This window comes from Phodopus roborovskii, unplaced genomic scaffold, assembly GCF_943737965.1.
Source record: "Phodopus roborovskii unplaced genomic scaffold, PHOROB, whole genome shotgun sequence".
NCBI classification, from domain to species: domain Eukaryota; kingdom Metazoa; phylum Chordata; class Mammalia; order Rodentia; family Cricetidae; genus Phodopus; species Phodopus roborovskii.
Genome location: NW_026125295.1, coordinates 32529360 through 32551672, shown reverse-complemented (window position 1 = coordinate 32551672; position 22313 = coordinate 32529360). Strand labels below are relative to the sequence as shown.

At 41.3% G+C, this 22313-nt stretch overlaps 1 protein-coding gene across 1 annotated transcript in view; it reads right to left on the bottom strand.

Moving 5' to 3' along the window:
- The window catches only part of Cep162 (centrosomal protein 162), a 77785-nt gene that overhangs the window by 8541 nt on the left and 46931 nt on the right, over positions 1 to 22313 (bottom strand). The window contains exons 16-24 of the mRNA XM_051207605.1: positions 21801 to 21913; positions 19558 to 19663; positions 16142 to 16268; positions 14634 to 14797; positions 13367 to 13471; positions 9864 to 10076; positions 6110 to 6762; positions 3850 to 3991; positions 1727 to 1825 (exon numbers count right to left, since the gene is read on the bottom strand). Of these exons, the coding sequence (XP_051063562.1) occupies positions 1727 to 1825; positions 3850 to 3991; positions 6110 to 6762; positions 9864 to 10076; positions 13367 to 13471; positions 14634 to 14797; positions 16142 to 16268; positions 19558 to 19663; positions 21801 to 21913 (1722 nt within the window). The remainder of the gene's footprint in view (positions 1 to 1726; positions 1826 to 3849; positions 3992 to 6109; positions 6763 to 9863; positions 10077 to 13366; positions 13472 to 14633; positions 14798 to 16141; positions 16269 to 19557; positions 19664 to 21800; positions 21914 to 22313) is intronic.

Genomic DNA, 22313 nt, shown 5'->3' with positions numbered 1-22313 from the left:
TGAACACTGAAAGGAAAGCAGACGCAGACACACACACACACACACACACACACACACACACACACGTATATATCATTATTTTATCTTCCTAGAATCAGTGGGACCTTGGGCCAAAGAGCAGTGGTGGTTTCCCATGGAGCCTGTGCGTAATGATACTGCTGCTGGTGACACAGCATGACTGTCAGTGTGCCTCTCTGACGTTTTTCTGTAGATGATAGCTGTGACACAGCAAACAGGAAAAGCTTTCTGTGCCTGGCTTTTTGTCTAAAGGCAGGATACAAAGTCTTATTAGTAACAGGTTGGCTCCTGTCAGCCCAGAGAAGACACCAGATGGATCTGAAATCAAATCTCACTCGGAAAGTGTTCTGCGCCTTGTTCCTCCCCACAGTTGCCACCGTTGGCTCTGGCTTTCCTGTGTCTACTGTGTCCACGTAGGTTCCTGTTCTTTGCTGAGGCAGCGCTCTAAGCCACTGCACAGTCACTTTCTACTGACTTTTCTCCTGCTTGGTGAGCACTGTGTCAGCCACTCATTTGCTTCTCTCAAATCTAATTACTATTGCTTGTTACAGGAGCCTGTCCCAACTAAGAACTCACAGAGCTGAGGAACATAATTGTCCTTGACAGGTTCTAAAGACCCAGAGCTTTCTAGGCAAACCACCTCTTTCTGGAACCCATGGATGGGGTCCTAGTGAAACTTGCAGCACCAGGATAACAGAATTCTCACTGAAACCAATTCTCCCACATCTGCCTGTCTCTTTCTCTGGCCTTCGCCTGGGCTGGCCTCAAACTCAAGTCTCAGTCTACAGAATGCTAAGATTATAGGCATGAGCCACATGGCTGGCTTCCCAGATGAGAGAGGAAGGTGTAGTCTTTTCTTGCCCCCTCCTTTACAAATTCTGATTATCAGGAGGAAACAAAGTGTAAAACTCAGTTCGTGATAACTGTCTTACAGATTTAGTTGCGCGTGGTTATCAGCTGAGGCCACTGTTCTGTCTTCTTGCCATCTGCTGGAAGAGACACAGGCACAGCACACACCAGGTCTGACAAGCCCCACTGTTCAAGCCAGGGTAAGGACTGGGAGTTAACAGTTTTACAAATGGACACAGCTCCCCCTTTTCTCTGCTCTGACAGTTTGGCTATGTAACTAGTGAAAACATTAGTTTCTGCTAGCTAGAGAGATAAATGTTGGCTTGTATCAAGCAGTTTACTAGAAGGACTAGGGACAGACCACCAGGCAGCATCCCCCCTCTGTTGGCTCTGGGTCTACTAGGGGCCTTTGGCTTCTCTGTCTTTGTTGCTTGGTTGGTGCTGCCAAAGTCCCACCCAGAAATACCTGTGACCCCATCTATAGGTCCACTGGAGTCTGCCTACGTTCCACAGTGACCTGAACCAATGTCTCCATAAATATACTCCCACCAACTGTGCGGTACCAGCTCTTTGATGTCTCAGCCATGGGAAGGGTCTTTGGATCTTGAGGGAACCACATCGTTAACACTTATGCTCAGGAAGCCTGTACTATACACAAGTTAAGCTACAAGACTTACCAGTTAAAGAAATACATGATGGTTGACTGAATAAGTCACATTAAAACAGATTTCTAGACTGATTACTTTTTAGAAAGCAGACTTTACACTAAGTTACTAATGATTCTTCTATATATAAATATTAATGTAATTGAAATCCCTAAGAAAAACTTATTTAGTCCTATATTTTGGTTATTTCTTACCTGTTTCTGTAGGATTTCTTCTCGAACTTGAGAAACTGCAAGGGATTCTTGTTTACCCTGCAGCTCATTAACTTGACCTTGGAAATGTTTTATAAGTACCTAGGGAAAGATAACAAGTAGGATTAGTGTACAGCCACACATCCCTGAATGTGCCCGACCTTGCCTGAGCTTGGACGCTGAGCAGGGTTGGGCCCGGCCAGTACTTGGGTGGGAGAAGGATTTAGTTAATAAGGCTCTCCTTTAAATACTATGCAGATAATATAAGCCAACTCAAGACTGAAACAAACCTTGAGAAGTAAACAAACCTCCGTGAAGTCAAAGTTTGGAAGTGGACAGTATTATCTTCATACTTTGTGATTAAGAAGGATACTAGGTTATTAAAGATATTAGTCATAATCTTTGAACTAAAAATGTCACATCATAATTTTAGACAAAGGAATTTGGAATCCATGAACAGTTTTCCACCAGGCATTCTAAGAACGTGTGGAATGCCCTGGCATGCTCTCTTCTCTGCAACACTTCATTATTCTAATGAGCAGGCTGCACTGCCTTCCAGGGAACTCTATCACAACCAGCACCTTAGGAAAACACAGTATCTGCGCTACTATGGTATTAGAAGAACCTGGTTCGCTCACTGTCCCAGACTATCCCTGCAAATGACCTGGTGCAATCCCAGCTGCATTCTGACACCTGGTGAGGATCTGCAGGCCTACATTGGAGGTACTCTGAAGAATACTTTAGAAAAGCATTGAAACACTTCTAACTACATTATGAGGATTGTCCTGACTTCCTTACATCTCATCCCCACATACTTCAACATACACCTCTTTATGACAGGTACAACAGTTTTATATCTGATAATTCACAACGATTTAAAAATATTTAAACTGTCCCTATTTAAATTTCCTTGCTTCTTTCTGTGCCTTTACTGTTCCCACCAACATGGTAAATGTTCCTAAGACCCACCAGATGTTCTGCAAGAAATGTGGCAAGCACCAATCCCACAAAGTGATGCAGTACAAGAAGGGCAAGGACTCTTTGTGCCCGGAGAAAGCAGCATTACCACAGCGAACAGTGGCCATGGTGGGTGGACTAAGCCTATTTTCCACAAAAAGGCTAAAACTACAAAGATGATTGTGTTGAGACGTGAGAGTGTTGAACCCAACTGCAGATTTAAGAGGATGCTGGCTAGTAAGAGAGGCCAGCAATTTGAACTGGGAGGCAATAAGAAGGGAAAGGGCCGAGTGATCCAGTTCTAAGTGGATCTTGTTACAAAGACAATAAAGTCACAAGCTTTTCCAAAAAAAAAAAAAAAAAAAAAAAAAAGTTCCCCAATGAGGGATTTGTTTGTAATTATAATGCTAGGAAGTAGTTACAGATGGGAGAGATGGTAGCAATTTCTTAAGGCCCCTCCTTAAGTTTATCTTATGAAAATAAAAACCTCCAGGACCGATGAGGGGCAAAATAAACACAGCCTCACTCACCACTGCTTACATTTCCAATTTTTAACAAAAGTTCTATTTTCATCCTAATACTGCAGAGAACAGCCAAAGGGTGGCTATTTTTAGGCAGTCTCAGTAGATGTACCTGTTATCCAGGAAGGAAGCTGCTGACTGAAGGAAATGCTGTTTGGCTCTCAGCATTCCCCATCACAGCTGTTGAAAGGCTGTGCTTCCCATGGGTGGGAGCTGTGTGTCTCTGTTCATTACTTTATCCCTAGTGCCTCACTGACTGGAGGCATTATTTGTTCCACGATGAAAGGCTAACAAGCAGAAGAATGCATGAGGGTAACCACTTATCATTTGGGTCTTGGGGTGGAGGGTGGTAGATCAACATGCAAGTTCCCACTCAGCTACACATATACCTCAGCTGTCTGTGGCAGTCTATGTAGAGGGGGATCTGAGAAAGGGAGGGACAAGTCTGTATAAACACTTATTTATAGGGCATAATTTTAAGGTAAAATGCTAAAAACATAAAAACATATGTATAAAAATTAAGTCAATAACCATTTTCCATTTGTATCATCAACCTGAAAAAAATGAAGTTAAAACATTTCTAGATGAAATCATGTTCTAGCTGTAGACTTAAAAATATGTGATTAGTGTCTAAGAAGAACCAGCTACCTCTTGAGTTGTTATTTTTCGATTCAGTTCAGCTACTTTGGAAGAGGAATTTTCCAGTGCATTTTGGCAAAGGAGTTTCTCTATTTCCCTCTGATGAGCCACTTTGAGGGACACAATGTGTGCTGCAGCATCGTCCTTGACCCTGTGGGACAGACATGAGAGAACATGGTAAGTGGCTCTCTCTCACACCTCTAACTCGGCATGCCCAGACAGTATTCAAGAAGGCAGCGATGGGGAGTTACTCTTGGCTGCACATCAGGTGTTTTCAACAGATGCTGTGCGCTCCTTAATCACTCACTGGCTAGCATTTTCCAGGTTTTGTAAGAGTAGTGGGTTTAGGAAAAGTGACACACAGAGGTCAGGCCAAGGGTGCAGATCTATAAACTGTCCAGCTTGAGATCAAGTCAAGCACGAATGGAGTTTAAATGTTAGGCCTTCCTCTCTCCTCCATCTGAAGCTATATTTTCCAAGGAACTCCAAGGTTCAAATGCACCTGCCTTAATTTCAAGCAAATGTTTAGTCATTCTGTCTTTTAAGGCACACTCAAATTTCTCACTTGGGTTCTTGTTTGGACAACCACAGCTCTTAAAATCCTCAATGGTTTATATTGGCAGCTCACCAGTATTTGGGCATGCAGACTGAGAGAATACAATAATTTTATTGTAATTATCAGACATAGAATTATTTGCTTCATTTGGATGGTATTATGTGATGATTTGTTTGTCTTGGTGACAAAGTACATGGATTACAGGCAGTTAAATAAGTGGTGTGGGTACAAATAGCTGTTGCTAAGAACACAGCAATCTATAAGTGACAGACAAGCATCAGTTACTTATTTGCTATTTTTCCAAGGAAGCAGTATAGTTAGCATTCTAGGAAAAGGATTAAAGCCAAAATCACTCATAATATAACTCAGAGTAAATGACAGCCTCAATCTGGGACTAGGAAGAATTTTAATATCAGAGAAACAGAATAACAACACTAGCAAAAACAAAATTTTCCTAAAAGAAACTTGAAACAATAAACCTGAATGTTAAGTATTTCTAGGGAAGAATAACAACTAGATTGAGTACTGGAGAAACCGATTTCAATATGGTACTGCCATGCTGACTTAGTAGCCACATTGTGGGTACTGTTCCCATGACCATCCTGCTGAGTGAAACCAGGTAGCTGCAGGCATGGGCATGCAAAGCAGTGCAATATTCTCTCTGTTCTTTGGGAGCTACAAGGCGGGGGATGATTAATGCTTATGTAGGAGTTGTGGGTGGGAGCAGGCAATTTTCTGAGATGTGCCAAGAAACGTTCTGTGGAAGGGGCAGAACTTCAAGTACAAGTGAGCAAGAGGCACAAAGAAACATTAGGTAGAGAGAATAATATGAGAATGGCATGGGATTTGAAATGCTAGGCAGAGAAATTGAGTATTGATATTTAAGGAAGTTGGGAGTTACTGAAGGAACAATGACAATGAGAGCATATATATATATATATATATATATATATATATACGTGTGTGTGTGTATATATATATATTATATACACACACATATTTTAACACACACATCTTAAAGCAAGATGATGGGGAAAGTACAATGTACTGTTAGGTATAGAAAGATGGGTGGTATGGGGGGGGGACATTTATAGGCAGTATCCTATAGATCATGAACTCAAGTAATAAAGGACATAAAAACTGACTTGCAGTTGGAATTAACACTTAGCAATCTTGGACAGGGATGCGAGCCTGGGGAGAGGGAAGAACTAGGTTATGAGTAAAGAGAGGAAACTTACCAGTCACCCCAAACACATGGCTTGGCCTGGCATGGGGATTTCAGTTCACCAGGATCTAGTGCTTCATCAGGTAGAAGAGCCTCACTGAAAAACCTCTTTCACATGCTACTACCACCAATACATACACACAATATAATAAACTCTACATTTTAAGACCAGTTGCTTGCATGTATCCCAACCTGGCCTCTAACTTGCTATGTGGCCAAGAATGACTTTGGACTTAGGATCCTCCAGGTTCTACCAAGTGTTTGAGTGTTAGGAGGATATGGAGGGACCACCCACCTTATTTCTCTGGTGTTGGGGATCAACTTAGAGTTCCACATACACTATAGGCAAACATTCTAGCAATTGATCAACTTTAGTTCATGTTATGGATGTGTTTCAAGACCAAATTATAGAGAAATACACCTTATAATTAAAAAAAAAAAAAAAACCTGTTTGTGTTGCCATGTTTATGAACAATTTAACCTTTTACCTTTTCATGGAGTTTTCAAATTGGTACATTGCTGCTTCAGAGTCCATCTTCAGCTTATTCCTCTCTAAAATCAATCCCTCTAACTCTTTTCTCAATCTGCAGTTTTCCTGTACAACCTCTGAAACATGGGAATCAGTGAAGGTGTGTGGGTGGTACAGTTTGGCATCGAGGGTTCCAGAGGAGGAGTTTGCGCTCCCTCTACTGGGGTGCAGAACGTCTTTCTTCAGCCGTTTGGCGGACGTTTCCTCTCTGCTCCCGGGGCCCTGCCTGGACAGCATCATTCTTCTCTCCTTCTGGAGCCTCTCCACAGTTTTCGAAAGGTCCTGTATCTCTCTCCCCTTTGCTGCAAGCTCTTCGTTGAGTCTTGCCAGCTTTGCTTTAGCATGTGCCTGCTCTACCTGGAATTCTAGGGACTGGAGGTCCTGATCCTCTTTGTCATTCTTCTTGTGTTCTAACTCAGCATTCTGATGTTTGAGAACATCGATTTCAGCTTCCAGCTTTCTTACAGTGACCTCATGGGCTTCCTTCATTTCTCCGAGTTCTGTCTCAAGTGCCTTAAGCCTGGCTGAGCTGTTGCGCTGGTTCTGTGGAGCTTCCTTCAGTCTGTGGGCAAGCAGCTGCTCCTGCTCCTCCAGTCGCTGTTCGTACTGGATCTGAGGAGAGAATTCAGGTCCTGTCAAAGCCCATTAAATATGCCATTACTTATAGAAACTCTGCATTTTACTGTGTGTGTATGAGTCCTCTATCCAAACACTCACATATCCCTGTCCTCCACTTTACAAATCAGATGTATTGAGGTCTTGTTCTCTGAAGGGTGTAACTATATCATTTAAAAAGTGATTCATATATATTAGATAATGCATGTGCTGATGCAGTCCTCAGGTGTTTAAAATTTTAAAGTAAGTTTAAGAGCTGTACATAGTGGCGAATACCTGCAACCCCAGAACTTGAAAGGGAGGCAGGAGCCTCAGGAGTTTAAGATCGGTTGGGATTACACAACTCAAGGCCAGCCTGATCTATTATGAGATACTGTCAAAAAGAAAAAAATAGTTCGGGCCTAGTAAAGTAATAGTATCGATACTTTATACTGTTAAACAAATTAATGTCAGCCTATGATGCTTCTTCTCCATGCAAACTGTTATAGCCTAAGAATAAGCACATAAAGCAACTGGAGGTATTGGATTGTTTGAGAAACACCTGATCCTCCTAGTATTTACAACTGGTGGCTAATTGATTAATATAGTTATTAAATATCTAGTCTGGATATTTAATGTGATCACACATTAAAGTTTCTCAAGGGGTATCAACAAATGTGGACCTCATGGGACTGGGTTGTAGCTCAGTGGTAGAGCACCTGACTAGTACACACGAAGCCCTGAGTCTAACCCCAGAACCACCATTTAAAAGAGGGATGGTGGCAGTGTGCACACATGCACACAGAAGACAGATGTGAGTCGGGGCAAGAGCAGCCTGATGGAGCTGGAGTGAACACTTCCATCATTTCTGTTCCACAGAAGAATGGGAAATTCAGGAATTACAGGAATTAAGAAATTCCTGGGCTAGGATGCTCTTCAGTAACCCATCCCTAGCTCTGAGGTGGGTGCCTCTGCCTCATCTCCACAGCCACGACTAGATGCACATCAGTGGTAACATTTCAACAATGGCAGTGCCTTCTCTCCTTTGCTTCTGAGAGTACAGCTGAGGTGTTTCAATCTATTTTCCTCTGACTCTAACACTGACAGAGGTGCATAGAGACACCTTATACAGAACTTCAAATATTTGAGGAATGGGATTGAAGATACCAGAATTCTGATAGAAAGATCTCCCATGCTCATGGATCAGAAAAATGAACATAGTAAAAATGGCCATCTTACCAAAAGCAATCTACAGATTCAATGCAATCCCCATTAAGATCCAACACAATTCTTTACAGACTTTGAGAGAACAATGCTCAATTTTATATGGAAAAATAAAAAACCCAAGGTAGCTAAACCAATCCTATACAATAAAAGAACTCTGGGAGATATCACCACCCCTGACTTCAAGCTCTGCTGCAGAGTTATAGTAATAAAAACTGCTTGGTATTGGCCTAAAAACAGACATTGGCTCAATGGAATTGAATTGAAGACCTAGATGGAAATCGACACTCCTATGGACACCTGATTTTCAACAGAGAAGCCAAAATTATACAACAAATGGTACTGGCATAAGTGGATGTCAGCATGCAGAAAATGCAAATATAGACCCGTATCTATCACCCTGCACAACTCAAGTTCAAGCAGATCAAGGACCTCAACATACATCCAGATACACTGAACCCATCTTATACCTGTCAGAAGGGCTAAGATAAAAAAACACAATAACATCTCAGGCTGGAGAGGATGTGGAGCAAAGGGAATATTCCTCCAATGGTAGTGGGAGTGCAAACATACAGCCACTTTGGAAATCAGTATGGCAGTTTCTCAGAAAACTGGAAATCAATATACCATAAGACCCAGCTATACTACTGGTGGGAATATACTCAAAGGATGCTCAACCATACCAGAAGGAGACTTGCTCAACTATGTTTATAGCGACTTTATTTGTAATAGCCAGAACTTGAAACAACCTAGATGTCCTTCAACCAATGAACGGATAAAGAAAATGGTGGTGCATTTACACAATGGAGTAATACTCAGTTGTTAAAAACAAGGCAAATGGTAGAACCAGAAAATATTATCCTGAGTGAGGTAACCCAGACCAAGAAAGAATAACATGGTATGTACTCACTTATAAGTGGATATTAACTGTAAAATAAAGAATAACTATGCTACATTCCACAGACCCAGAGAGACTAGGTAACAAGGAGGCCTCATGGGGGGATGCCTGGATCTCCCTGGAAAGGGAAATAGAAGAGATTTTTGTGAGTAGACTGAGGGTGGGTGGGGATGGGAACATGAGCTATCAGGTTGCAGGGAGGGGATGGAGGGTGAGAGTACTCGAAAGATACTAGAGGGGGGCTGCATTTTGGGGCCAGGTAAAACCCTGGAGCAAGGGAATCTCCCAGGAATCTATAAGGATGAACCCAGCTAAGACTTCTAGCAATGGCAGATACATAGCCTGAACTGGCCATCTCCTGTGACCTGCTTGCTGCCTAGCCCAACAGTTATCAGAGAGGCTTCATCCAGCTGATGGTAACAGGCACAGACCCACAGCCAAACATTAAGCAGAGTTTTGGAATCCTGCAGAAGAGGGAGAGAAAGGACTGAGCGAGCCAGAGAGGTCAAGGACACCACAAGAAAACCCACAGAACCAACCTACCTGAGTTCAAAGGGGCTCACAGAGACTGAGTTGACAGCCTGCATGGGACTCTTGTGGGACCCTACTCCTCATACTCTGTCACCTTGCTCAGCCTTAATACTAATTCTTAGTCTTACTGCAACCTGATAGATATGTCACGGTTTGTTGATACTCGTAGGAGACCTGCTCTTCCCTAAACAAAGAGGAGTGGACTGGGGGATGGAAACGGGCAGCGGTGGGGATGAGGGACTGGGAAGAGACGAGGGAGGGGAACTGTGGCTGGGATGTAAAATACATTTATTAAGGAAACACATCTTGTGCTTGATTACTCTGTCTGAAATAGAAGGGGGTTGCTGACAGAGTTCAAGAAGACACGATGGAATCACACTCGTGGGCAAGGATGCTCAGGGCTTCCGTTAAAGTGAGGGCTGGGAACACCTGCTCGCACGCGCCACCTCTGCTGCCTCGCACTTGCCTTCATTTTCTGAAACTGCTGTTCCATGGTGCGCAGGCTTTTCTTTGCTTCTTCATCTTTGCCCTCCAGATCAGCTTCTAGCTTTTTTATCCTCCTCTCCATAAACTCCACCGTGTTTCTATCTGCGGAATCACCAGCTGCCGAGGCAGCCAGTATCAAAGCAGGTAAGGAGTTGGGGTATCTTCTCTTCAGAATCCCTTCCATTTCTTTAACCTATGAAAATGTGTTAAATGTATGTAAGTTGGCAAATATACATAAAGATGCAGTTTAATATCCAAGCTTAGGTTATGCTACACCAGTCATGTCAAGGATGTTTACATCCCACCTCCATGCTGGATCAAAGGCACAGGAATGCCATCATTTCAAAAGATTACCCTCTAACATCTAATTAACCTATTCAACGTACAGACATCTCTCACAGACACTCAAAGCACACCTCCAGCCTGTGCATTCTATTGGCAATATCCTGTCTGGAGTACAGCGCTCTTGTTCTGCTGCTTCATGTGACAGCACTCCTAGTATCCCCTGGATGGAAATGTACTGATCTGTACAGAGCAGGTAATGCACTACTGCAGACGCAGACTGTCCTAAGCATCTGCCTGTCTAGGACATCAGCTCTCCCTGCCAAGAACACGTGACATTCCATTTAAAAGAAAATTACACGTGCATGCAGTAACTATGGGGGTCAGAAGAAGTGCACTGCATCCTCTGGGACTGGGGTTATAGACAGTTGTGAGCTGCCGTGTAGGTGCTCGGAATCGAACCTGGGTCCCAAGCAAGAGCAGTGAGTGCTCTAAACTACAGAGCCATCCCTCCCTCTCCTAAAATGACCTTAGAGTCTCCACAAAAGGCAGTTTGCAATCAGTCTAGAAACCAATGGCATATTTTAAGATTCTTCTGTAAGAGGGTGCTGTGCCCCAGTGCACAGAAACTGCCCTTTGGTATGATAGCTATGGCATTCTGTGAACCATATATTAAACTAATCAGTCTTCATTTGAACATTCCCTAGCCCATGAGCATGCCATAATACATATGTGGTCAGGGTCATGTCTGGTGACTGTGTGCCTCACTAAAGGACCTTGGTCCCATGAGTCCATATTTCTTGCTTTTTGGGTAAAACAGAGATATCAACAACATTAGCTCCCAGGATTCTCCCAGGATCATCTGGCTTTCATTGTGATAAGCCTTTGCAGAGTAGCAGCACACAGTGGGCACAGACAATGCTGGTCTTGAGTATGAATTTCTCTAAAAAAGACAAGTTTTCCTAATTGCTGGCAACACAACTCAGTAGAAACGTCAGGACATCCCATCTGCAAAGCCAGCAATAAGCATTTCTGTTTCTTGAAACTGCCTGCACTCATGGCATGCTATCAACTGAGATCTACCCATACATATTACAAATATGTTTCATCAGGACAGCATTCAGAGCGGTTTCCTCTGGTATTAACAATCTAGTTATCTGAGTGAATTACTATTAGAGCATGTACACATGCCACAAATGTTAAAAAGAGAAGTAGATTAAAATGCTTTAAATTAATAGACTTATTATAATATTAAAATAACATCACAAAATACATAATACTTTTTGGGGGGAAGAAAATTAAATTCTATCTGTACCTTCTTTAATTTTCGGTTAAAATTTTATTCTTTGCTCAATAACTGGTATACAAGGTCAATTTTAGAAAGATCTCACAGTTGAACTATGAAAAAGTCCATTAAAGTATGAATAGAGGCAATGTCAATTTTTTTTTTTATAAAGTACATCCAATTAGTCTCATTTTTACTTATATTCTGTTTAGAAAATACATTTTACTCACAACTGATCTATTTCAGAACTTGGCTTGAAATGACTCTAACTGTATTGTGATATACTCTGGCTAAAAAGCAGATGTTCAGGCATAAAATCATTATGAAAGAAGTACTCAAGGAGACAGAATTAAGTAAGCCTATCAGATATGTGCAAGTAGCAACCTAGCTAAAAAATAGCATTGAAGAGTATTATTCAAGGATACTCCCTAAGATGGATAATCAATAAATGTTTAGTCAGTGTGATTTTATAAACAGTGTGTGTCTGGTCAATATGGAGGAGGTAAGGAGAGAGTGTGCATACATGTGCACTGGCAAACACAAGCCTTGTCACCCTTGAGCACTGTTCCTCAGGAGGAGTCTTAGGAGACAGGATTTTTCACTGGAGCTTGTGGACTGGGCTTGTTGGCTAGATGCCAGGCTTCCTTCTGTTCCCCCCCCCCCCCAGAGCTGGAATGACAGACATGCTTCTGGAGGCCCTCAGGATTGAACTCAACTATACATGTTTGCATAGCAAGCACTGCAATGACCAAGCCAGCCATCTCCATAACCCCACTGTCTGAAGTCTTACACACAGGTTAAGCAGACCATTTCCTTACTTCCCCACATCCAGTTTGACATGGTCTCTTTTTAGGAGATCATCTAATGGATTTATTCCTTTGTCTCTGTCCCCTCCCAGTTATGGACAGCTGTTTATACACTGGGCAACAGAGACCCTAAGCCCTGAAGACAATCCAGGAACAATCCCATACTACACGCACTTTAGAATATTTCTCACTCTTCAAGCCACTTTTGTCCTGATCTTTTCCTGGCTCTTTAACTAAACTCCCAAGTCATACCTCTTAATACCAGAAAAAGTCCTGTGAAAGTAACAAAGCTGAATTTTTACTTCCTCATGAAACCATTCAGCTCTGTGATGACCTCACAGTCTTGGACTTGTGATGAAATAATCACTCTGTTTAAGTACCAGGAGGCTGTTACACAAGTCCTGTCTCTTCATGAAAGGCTGGAACATTACACTTTAATATTTAGCTATGACTATAAATGCTACACAGAATGCTTTAAAAAGGAAATTGTCTGTATTCCTTCACGACTACTTCAATAACAAATGTCTTTATTTTGAGAAGCTCCACAGTAAGAGTTTTAACATGTCTCCTTGCTACAGCAACATTGAAATAAACACTTGTGGTGGCCAGCAGTGAGCAAGACTCAGGCTGGTGGCCAGCGGACTGGGAAACTGAATGTAATTTGTAACATTTCCCAAGTGTTAGCAGCATGTTCCAGATTCTAGGAAGGATCTTTCTTCCTGTACTCCCTTCCCACATACTTTTGGTCATGATATGGGCTAATCTAAAAAAAAGAGAAAGGATTTTGCTATGTTTCTGAGATTCCCTGAATTCCTGGGTTTGGGTGATCCTACTGCCTCAGCCTCCCAAGACCAGGAATTAAAACTCACTACCCGATATTTCAAAGTTCTGCTTTAGTCTTCCTAGAAGTTTCCTAGAGTGGGGATGCAAAAGGATCTCTCATCAATAGGTCTTTTCTGTCTTCCGACTGAGAGTCTCTAACGTTCTGCAGATGTGAGCCCTGGGTCATGCCATCTTATACACTATATTGCCGCACTTTAAGGATATATGGAATAATTCAGTCTGTATACATTAAAAATGCTTCAATCAAAATCCCTCTTGGACACTTACCTGCCGCTCCAGATCCTGAATTCTTCTGGCATCCAGAGCTCTTTCCTTGGAGCGTAACCTCTGCTGAGTGTTTGGGCTCCCAGACTCAGTCTTCAGTTTTTCAATCTGTTCACAAAGGAGGCAAGAAGTGTATTTACACCAACAGGAAAGCTCAAAGCTGGGGGATACATAATGTAACAGACAGTGATTGAGCTAGCCCTTTGTTCCAAGTGTCTCCAAGGGCAACACTGGAGACAGAAGATGCTGGCAAACATGAGAATCTGGGTCCTTGTACTTACAGAGACAGATGGTTGATAAGCTAAGTAATCAACAAATAAAGAAATCACTTTACATGAGACAAGCAACCAAACAGAATGGAGTGAAAGATAAAAAGCAGGGTGGGGGGCCGGGGAGGAAGTTCTCAGAGAAGAAACTTGAGCTGAGTTTTGACAAGGAAGAGAGGGAGTGAGGTTTGTGAAAAAGCAGGGCAAGACAGCAATTGGAATGACTCTGGAGGAGCTGTGTGGCTGGAGGGAGTCAACTCACTGTGGAACAGAGCAGGTGCTGAGTCAGGCCCCCCATGGGTCAGGCCATCCGGTCTCTACAGGCTGTGATGAGTAGCTGGCGATTATCTACAGTCTTATCTAAAAAGACTAATCCTCTGAACTCAAACCCAAGCCCGAACTAGCTATGAATTCAGATTTGAAGAGCTAGGGGTGTAGTGCCATGGCAGGGCAAGTGCAAAGCCTTGGACAAATACAAACAGTAAGGGAGCTGTGACACAGTGAAACAGTGACAGCACAGCAGGAGGGTGATGGGAGATGTCATTCTGTATATGTTTCTCTATTGGCTAATGAATAAAGCACTGTTGGCCAATAGGAAAGCAAGATAGGCGGGACTAGGAGACAGGGAGGATTCCAGAGGTAGGAGTCAACATGGAGGAAAGAAAGCATGCCAGCCCCTTTCTCTGGTAAGATAAGACCATGTGGAAATACTTAGATTAGGATAGAAATTGGTCAATAGTTAAGAGAGAGCTAGCCAATAAGAAACTAGTAAGTGGCCAACAGCTTTATATCAAATGCAGAGTCTCTGTGTGTTAATCGGGGCTGGCACGGCAGAGGGACCAGAACGGCTGGCAGGACTCAGAGAGGAGAGCATCCGGTGGAACCTGCTGGTGTTTATCTGTCTAGGTTGTAAGTTATTTCTCCCTGAATAAACATCTATTTGGCCTATTTGTTTATCCTGATCCTTATTAAACCGTGATAGGAGGGCTCATGGTCAAATGTACCTCCAGTCTCAGCTTCTCTGCTTCTTCATTGGCCTCTCGGAGACGAGCCGCATCTTTATCTAGAAGCTCCTGATTCTCGGCATACCACTGCAACCGCTTCTGCAGACGACTGACTTCTTGTTTATGTGTTTCTTCTAAAATTTTTATTTCATATAATTTCTCACCTAGACAATAAAATAACTCAATAACCTGATAGTAATTTTTAAAAATATTGAAATGACCCAAAATCCCAATATATTAAATAAGGAGCAATGTCTATCGAATGAAAGCATTATACAGAAACAAGAGGCATGAAGAAATGATCTATACATCAGTGTCTAGTTGAATCTTTTAGTAATGGAGACAAGAGATTGTGTTCATAATCCAAATCTCCTATTTCATAGCAAGGATGGCTATCTAGAAATACGTGATTCTTTTCCCATTGATATATTATGAATATCAAGGAATAATAAAAATACATATCTGTAATTAAAAAATAAAAATGGCATACATTTATAGGTGGCTTAGCTAACAAAAAATTTACCTGAAAAACATTTTTGAACTAGTTTTAGAAATAACATTTACTCTCCTCCTTTAGGGATAAGGGAGGGGGGACAACGTTTTCTTATATGCAGTTAAGAATGGCTTCTTTGCCCACGACAGCGCCCCTTACCAGCAGGAAGCAGTTTGGAAAGAACGACGCCCAAGTACCCAAATATTGTGTATAAATGTTTGTTTTCATTTAATTGGACCTTGTTATATAAAATTAAATAAAAAAACAAAACAAAACAAAGAAAGACATGTAAACCAGCATGCACTGACAAAAAAAAAAAAGAGATTGCTGGTTAGCCAACCCTTTCCATTTTGAGATTCTCCCCAGAAAGCACACACAAAATAAACAGCTAAAAAAAAAAAAAAAAAAAAAAAAAAAAGAATGGCTTCTTTGTACAGCTTCACACTGGAGCTGAGGTGCTGTAGATAGAAGACTAAGGTTCCGAAACACTCCTCTGGCCTGTCCAGCCTGTGTTCTGCCGACCACCTACCCAGCATGTGCTGGCACACATCTGGGCCTCCCTCTATTCCTTTACTTCCAAATCTCACTGCCTGGACCTGGCTCCAATGCCATTCTTCTCCAAAACTCCCCCAATAAATTCTGAAGTTTCCCTGGTGGGCGCCATGCTGTATTTCTTTTCATTTTTATAAAATCATGCAGTGTTATGTGTTCATGTGGCAAATCCTTCAGAGCATGTTTCAGCCCTGCCTTCAGGAAGCTCTCAGCCAGGCTAATACCACAGGACTTTAAAGAAATCAGCACAAAGCTATGAATTCAATTAATGCCCGATTCTCCCTTGATGTTGCAATTGTTCTAGTTAAAATAAGAAGTATACATCACTTTATCACTAGTTTAGAAATGTTTCAAAGGCTACAAGTTCCCTACAGGAAAGTATTTGAATAATAGTATTCAGTTTCCATTACTGTTTCACGACTGGCACCGTCAGAGAGCAGAGAACGGTCTCATCCGCACTCACCCGTGGCATAAGCAATCTGATCTTTGGCTTGGTCCCTCTCTTTCTTCACTTTTTCCAAGTCCACTTCAAGAGCTTGTTTGTCTTGCTTCAGTCTTCTGATGTCCTCCATCAGATGGTTTTTCTCTTTCTTGATAATTGAAGGAATATAAAAGCGGTTACTTCCAAACACAATAAATAAATCATGGGATATTCTCTTCTCTCAATCCATCAAAAATACCGCTGTGATGGCTCCCCAATTTCAGGTCAAATTTTATTTAAAAGGGACAGAGGGTGCTCTACCCTGAACCATTAACTTCCCACAGTCTCTGGCACTGGTCCCAGTCTCTCGCGTCACACTGAAGATCCCAACTCTATTATCCTACCGTGTTCTTTTTGAAGCCCCCTGGCCTGGACTGCTGTGATAATCTCTCTCTCCCTCTCAGCCCCTATGCCGGTTCTCATAGCAGTCAGCAGGATTGGTCACACTCCTCAAGGTGACACCTCTGGTGGTTCTTCTTTTAGGGTGAACCCTAAATTAACCATGACTTTGGGTGTCATATAACCCAGCCATGACTATGACTGAGTATACTACTTCAAATCTCCTGTTCACTCTACAGAGGTCTCTTTGCTGTTCTGTGAATAACCCCTACCCCTAGAGTACTCCTCCCAAAGGGTCTGTTAGGTATCCATCCCTCTGCCAGGCAGGTAACTTGTTCCTTCCTGTCATGACTGCTCAAGAGAAGCCTCCGGAAGACCTTGCCTGGCCACTTTCTCTGAAAATGTAAGCTTTCCCTTGGCTAGCACTCATTGCTACAGGACCTATTACTTATTTACCTAAAAACAGATTTTACATCTATCTATCTATCTATCTATCTATCTATCTATCTATCTATCTATCTATCTATCTATATATGTATGTATGTAATGTGTATAATATATATATATATATATATATATATATATATATTTTTTTTTTTTTTTTTTTTTTAAGGCAGATTCTCATTATGTTGTAACCCTGGCTGGCCTAGAACTCATTGGATAGATCAGGCTGGTCTCCAACTCACAGAGGTCTACCTGCCTCTGCCTTCAAGGTGCTGGAATTAAAGTTTTATGCCACCATGCCTGGCTTATCTTGATAACGCTTGTATCATAATTACATAAAAGGGTTGGACATTAAAACAAAGGTTAAGGGGCTGAAGAGATGGCTCAGTGGTTGAGAACACTCAATGTTCTTCCAGACGACCCAGGTTTGATTTACAACATTCACATGGTGGCTCAGGGGATCTAATGCCCTCTTCTGGCCTCCATAGGCACCAGACGTGTATGTGGTACACAGACATAAATGCAGGCAAAACACTCATGCACATAAAATAAAAATTAAAATAGAAGCTAAAGTAATTCCCAAATATCCTGTATTCCACACTACTGCCAATATTTGGGCTATGTCCACTCCTCTGGTTTGCAAAATTCTAACTACCCTACAGAGTTCAGTCTAGCAATCCCTTCTATGCCCACAACAACATGCATTCTCTCTCTACACACGCACGCGCGCGCACACACACACACACACACACACACACACACACACACACACACACACATACACACTACACTGGATTTAAAATTGCCAAAAAGAAAGGCCTGGACTCAGTCGTATTGAGATATTCACTTTGTCCACACCTGTGGCACAGACCATGCCCATTGGGGGGTGGGGACAGGGGCAGATGTTACTTGGGGGAACTAAGTATGAGGAAGGGCCTCTGGGAACTCTCTTGTTTGCAGCACAGGGACAGGAGAACATCCAGAGGCTTCCTTGGGACCAGGAACCTGCTGGTGTTCATCTGTCTATGTTGTAAGTTATTTTTCCCTGAATAAACATCTATTCAGCCTATCTGTTTCTTCTGATCCTTATTAAACCTCAATACACAGTAATAAAACTACAACTTCTCACAAATCCCATATGTGATCTATGATTTAAGGTTAAATCTTACAAAAGGAAATGTGTGTGTTCATAAAGTATCATGTCATTTGGATTTTACAGACATCTCAGACTCATTTCATTGTTTAATCTGTGTGATCCATGGATGTCTCTTCAGAGGAATGAGCTTCAAGTTTTTAAAATCCATGTATATTTCTGAAAATACCCTTTATTTAATTACTCTGACTTAGAAATGCTGTCTAGCAGTGTCTACTTCATTACAGTAGTTAAGAATTTAGAGTATCACTGAATTCAGTCACACAGTCAATGCTTAAATGGATAATGAATTTGCTCTCGGTTTGCATGGATGCAGAAACAGACTGCTTCATATCAGTAAGGTGTAAGAGGGGTTCTACCTGGCATATAGGACTGTTCTCTAGTGAGTCACTGTGCATACTGCCTTTGACAGAAGAGAAAGACACTAGAAAATGGAAAGATGGCTGGTGCTTATGGGTTGGTAGCATCGATATTGTGAAGATGGTCACTGTACCAAAAGCTATTTACAGATGCAATGTAATTCCAATCAAAATTTCCATCTCACTCTTTACAGAAATAGAAAAAAAGTCCTAAGATTCATATAGAACCACAGAAGACCCTAAGCAAAAAGAACAACAAAGGTATTACCATTCCAGAGTTCAAATATACACAGAGCCTTGGTGAGAATAGATACACAGAACATGTTACTGGCACAAAAGCAGACACACATGTAGACCAACGGTACAAAACACAAGTTTCTTATTTTAGCACACAGTGTATGTTCAGTGAAGAATTGGGCTATTTGAAAGATTTATTTTCATTATTAATGATATGTATGTGTGTGTACATGAGTGAAGGTGTTCTTGGACAGAAGAGGCACTGGACCCATCCTGTGGAACTGGAGTTAGAGGTGGTTGCGAGCTGCCTGAAGTGGTACTGAGAACTGAACTTGGGTTCTCTGCAAGAACATTACATGTTGTTTACCAATAGCTGGGCCATCTTTTCAGCCCTAGGAACCTGTACGAAATAAAGCATACATGTGCCCCAAAGGCAATGCCTCTGATGTGGTTCTATATGACAAATGTCTGAGGAGAGGTTGCCGGTTTCTGAGGATCTCTGTACATTAAAATCACATGAATAGTAAATGCTAATCTTAGATACTTAATTTTCAAACAATATCTTAAAAATGTGTGTATGTGTGTGTGTAAGTATGTATGTATGTATGTGTGTGTATGTTATGTATATTTTTCCGAGACAGGATTTTTCTGTGTAACTTTGGAGCCTGTCCTGGAACTCTGTAGACCAGGCTGGCCTCAAACTCACAGAGATCAACCTGCCTCTGCCTTCCGAGTGCTGGGATTAAAGGCATGTGCCACCACTGCCTGGCCTAAAACATGTTTTATTTATATATTTATTACAAACAGATTTTCTTTTACATGTACTGGAATGTCTGTGATAACTTTACCAGCCTTATTCAGCTTACCTGCACCACCCGTAATTCTGCTAGCAGATCTGTAAAACTCTGGTTTTTGATGGGTTCAGCATTTTCAACTGCTTCAGACAGGAAGTGATTTTTGCGCATCTGTTCTCTGATTTTGGGGGAAAAAAGACTTTAAAAATCAAGATACTTCTTTTAATATGAAATACTCTAATGAACTCACACTGTGTGTGTATTACCTCAGGGTAAAAACATTAGTCTACAGAAGAAAGTAGGGACATGTTAAAGAAAAGTAGGTTGGAGGGAAACACTCATACTTTTCAGTTTGGGAGAGCAGAAACACTAAGATTTTTGTTTTAATTAAAATTTTAAAACATTTGCTTCTTGTTATCAGAGAATATGGAGTGACATTGCTTTTGTAGAGAATGTGGAGCGACACTGCTTTTGAAGAGAATGTGGAGCGACACTGCTTTTGTAGAGAATGTGGAGCGACACTGCTTTTGTAGAGAATGTGGAGCGACACTGCTTTTGTAGAGAATGTGGAGTGACACTGCTTTTGTAGAGAACGTGGAGTGACACTGCTTTTGTAGAGAACGTGGAGTGACACTGCTTTTGTAGAGAATGTGGAGCGACACTGCTTTTGTAGAGCTTTTGTGTATTCCTTGTCTCACCGTTGCTGACTCTTTTCTTCTGACACGCACAAAGCCCAACTTTATACACAGAAACAAAACCCAAACATATCTGGACCTCAGACTCAAATTTTAAGTACGTTTCAAGAAATTTCTATAAGATAATATAGTCCTAATGTTCTAAATAAATTTTTAAAAAAATTATCTAAGTTATTTATTTTACCATAGAAGTTCATTAGTTTTGGATTTTGGAGTAGTTCTTTCTAAAATACAGGTGGTAAAAATGAGGTGTTTCTGAAGTTATATCTATTTATCCACTATCTGACACACAGTCCAAGCAGTTTCTAAGTTGCTATATGACTGAAGATGACCGTGAACTTCCAAGCCTCCTGCCTCCCTCCAGAGTCCTGCGACTACCAGCATTTGCACCAGGCCTAGTGTATGTGTACTGGGGACTGACCCCAGACCTCATCAACTCAGCCACATCTCCAGTTCGGAGAAGTGTCGTGAAAGAATATGTATTTTCAAGCATCAGGTCAGTGTACCTGGCTTTGGAGTCACACTGATCAGGAGAAAGGGACATTAAAACACACACACACACTCACACACACTCACACATACACATACACACACACACACACACACACACACACACACCTACCTTTCTCTCTCCCTCCTTCCTTCCCTTCCACTTCACTCATCTGTATAGCTGTTACTTCTGTCTACTACAGGGTGTATATTTTTCTATTTTACATGAAAGGTCAGTATATGCTAAAGGCTATATTTTCATGTTATAAGCCATATAAAAAGAGAGCCAGTTAATAAATAGTGTTAGTATTCATGACATTTCTGGTCAACAAAACTTCCCATAACATCCTGAGTGATTGGACATTTATGTGGAACAGTGCACTAATAGTCATTTCCTAGTGGAAGACAGCACCCTCCCTTGTGTGTGCATGCTTGTAGGTCTGGGTTTGTTCTTCTAACAGTAAGGTAATGGCCCAGGGTCTAGCATGAATAAGCAGTTTCTGACGTCCGCTGCTCTGGGGAGAGTACTGGATAGTAACAACTCATAGGTGATCTTCCCCCAAACTCCGAAGTGGCTCCAGCCAAACCACAGCCTCTGACGTAGACAACATTTGGTCTCCTATCTAGAGCTTCCTGGCAGCATCAGGGTGAAGCCAGGGTCAAGCTGAGGTCAAAGCATTTGCAACCTCTTCCTCTCCACCTTGTTTCTTTTTCTCCTTTCTACAATTATGATTTCTTTTGCTCTTTCCAAAGTTATCCTACAGTTATTCTGATTCTACTGAACTTAAGGCCAAGCTGATACTGTTAGTTTTTATTTTCGTATTATTAATCAAACCATTGTTTAGGGAACTAAATCTACTGACAAAGACAAGTGCTCTATTTTCAGTTTCTTGAAAGCAATGTCAAACTCACATATGGGTATGTTGCAAATACTGAAGTATATACTAGCTCTCAATTACTAACAGAAAAAACGCAATGTAAGAGATACAAGACTGGAAATCAGTGTACAAATGAGAATAGACACATGTAAAAGTATTTACCACTTCTAGAAAAAAAAATGAAATAATATGGTAGCAATATGTTTAGAAATTGTTAAGTACATTTAAGTCTCATAAATTTAAAAGAACTTACTTTAAAGTGGCTAACTCACTAAATAAATTCTGATTTTCCTTAAACATTCGTTCTTCATTTTTCTTATTTTGTTCCTGAAGATCTTTTACTTGATTATACAACCGTTCATTTTCCTTTTTAAAAACAGAAAAATGATTTTTAAGTTAAAAGTTAGCAGCACTTAAAACATAAAATGGAATGTTAATAGATAAATTACTTAAGTGGCCTTTAAACTTTCCTTAGGTTTTAATTTTATAAGATCCTTTTCACATATTATCTTAGAAGGCAGCTTCTCCAGACACAACTCTTTCTAAAATGCTAAAAATGCTTACTTGGAAAAAAGTTATAAAATTCCCCCAAACTGGAGTCTACCATCAGTGTAACGCACTCAATGTTACCAGTGTAAATCCAAAAGGGAGAATGGAGAACCCTCTCCCCTACATGGTGGGCTGTGGGTGAGAAGGCCAGAAGGACTATATACCCAATTCTGGTTTTGGCCAGAAGGGGAAAAAACATCTGAAGTAGGGAACAATT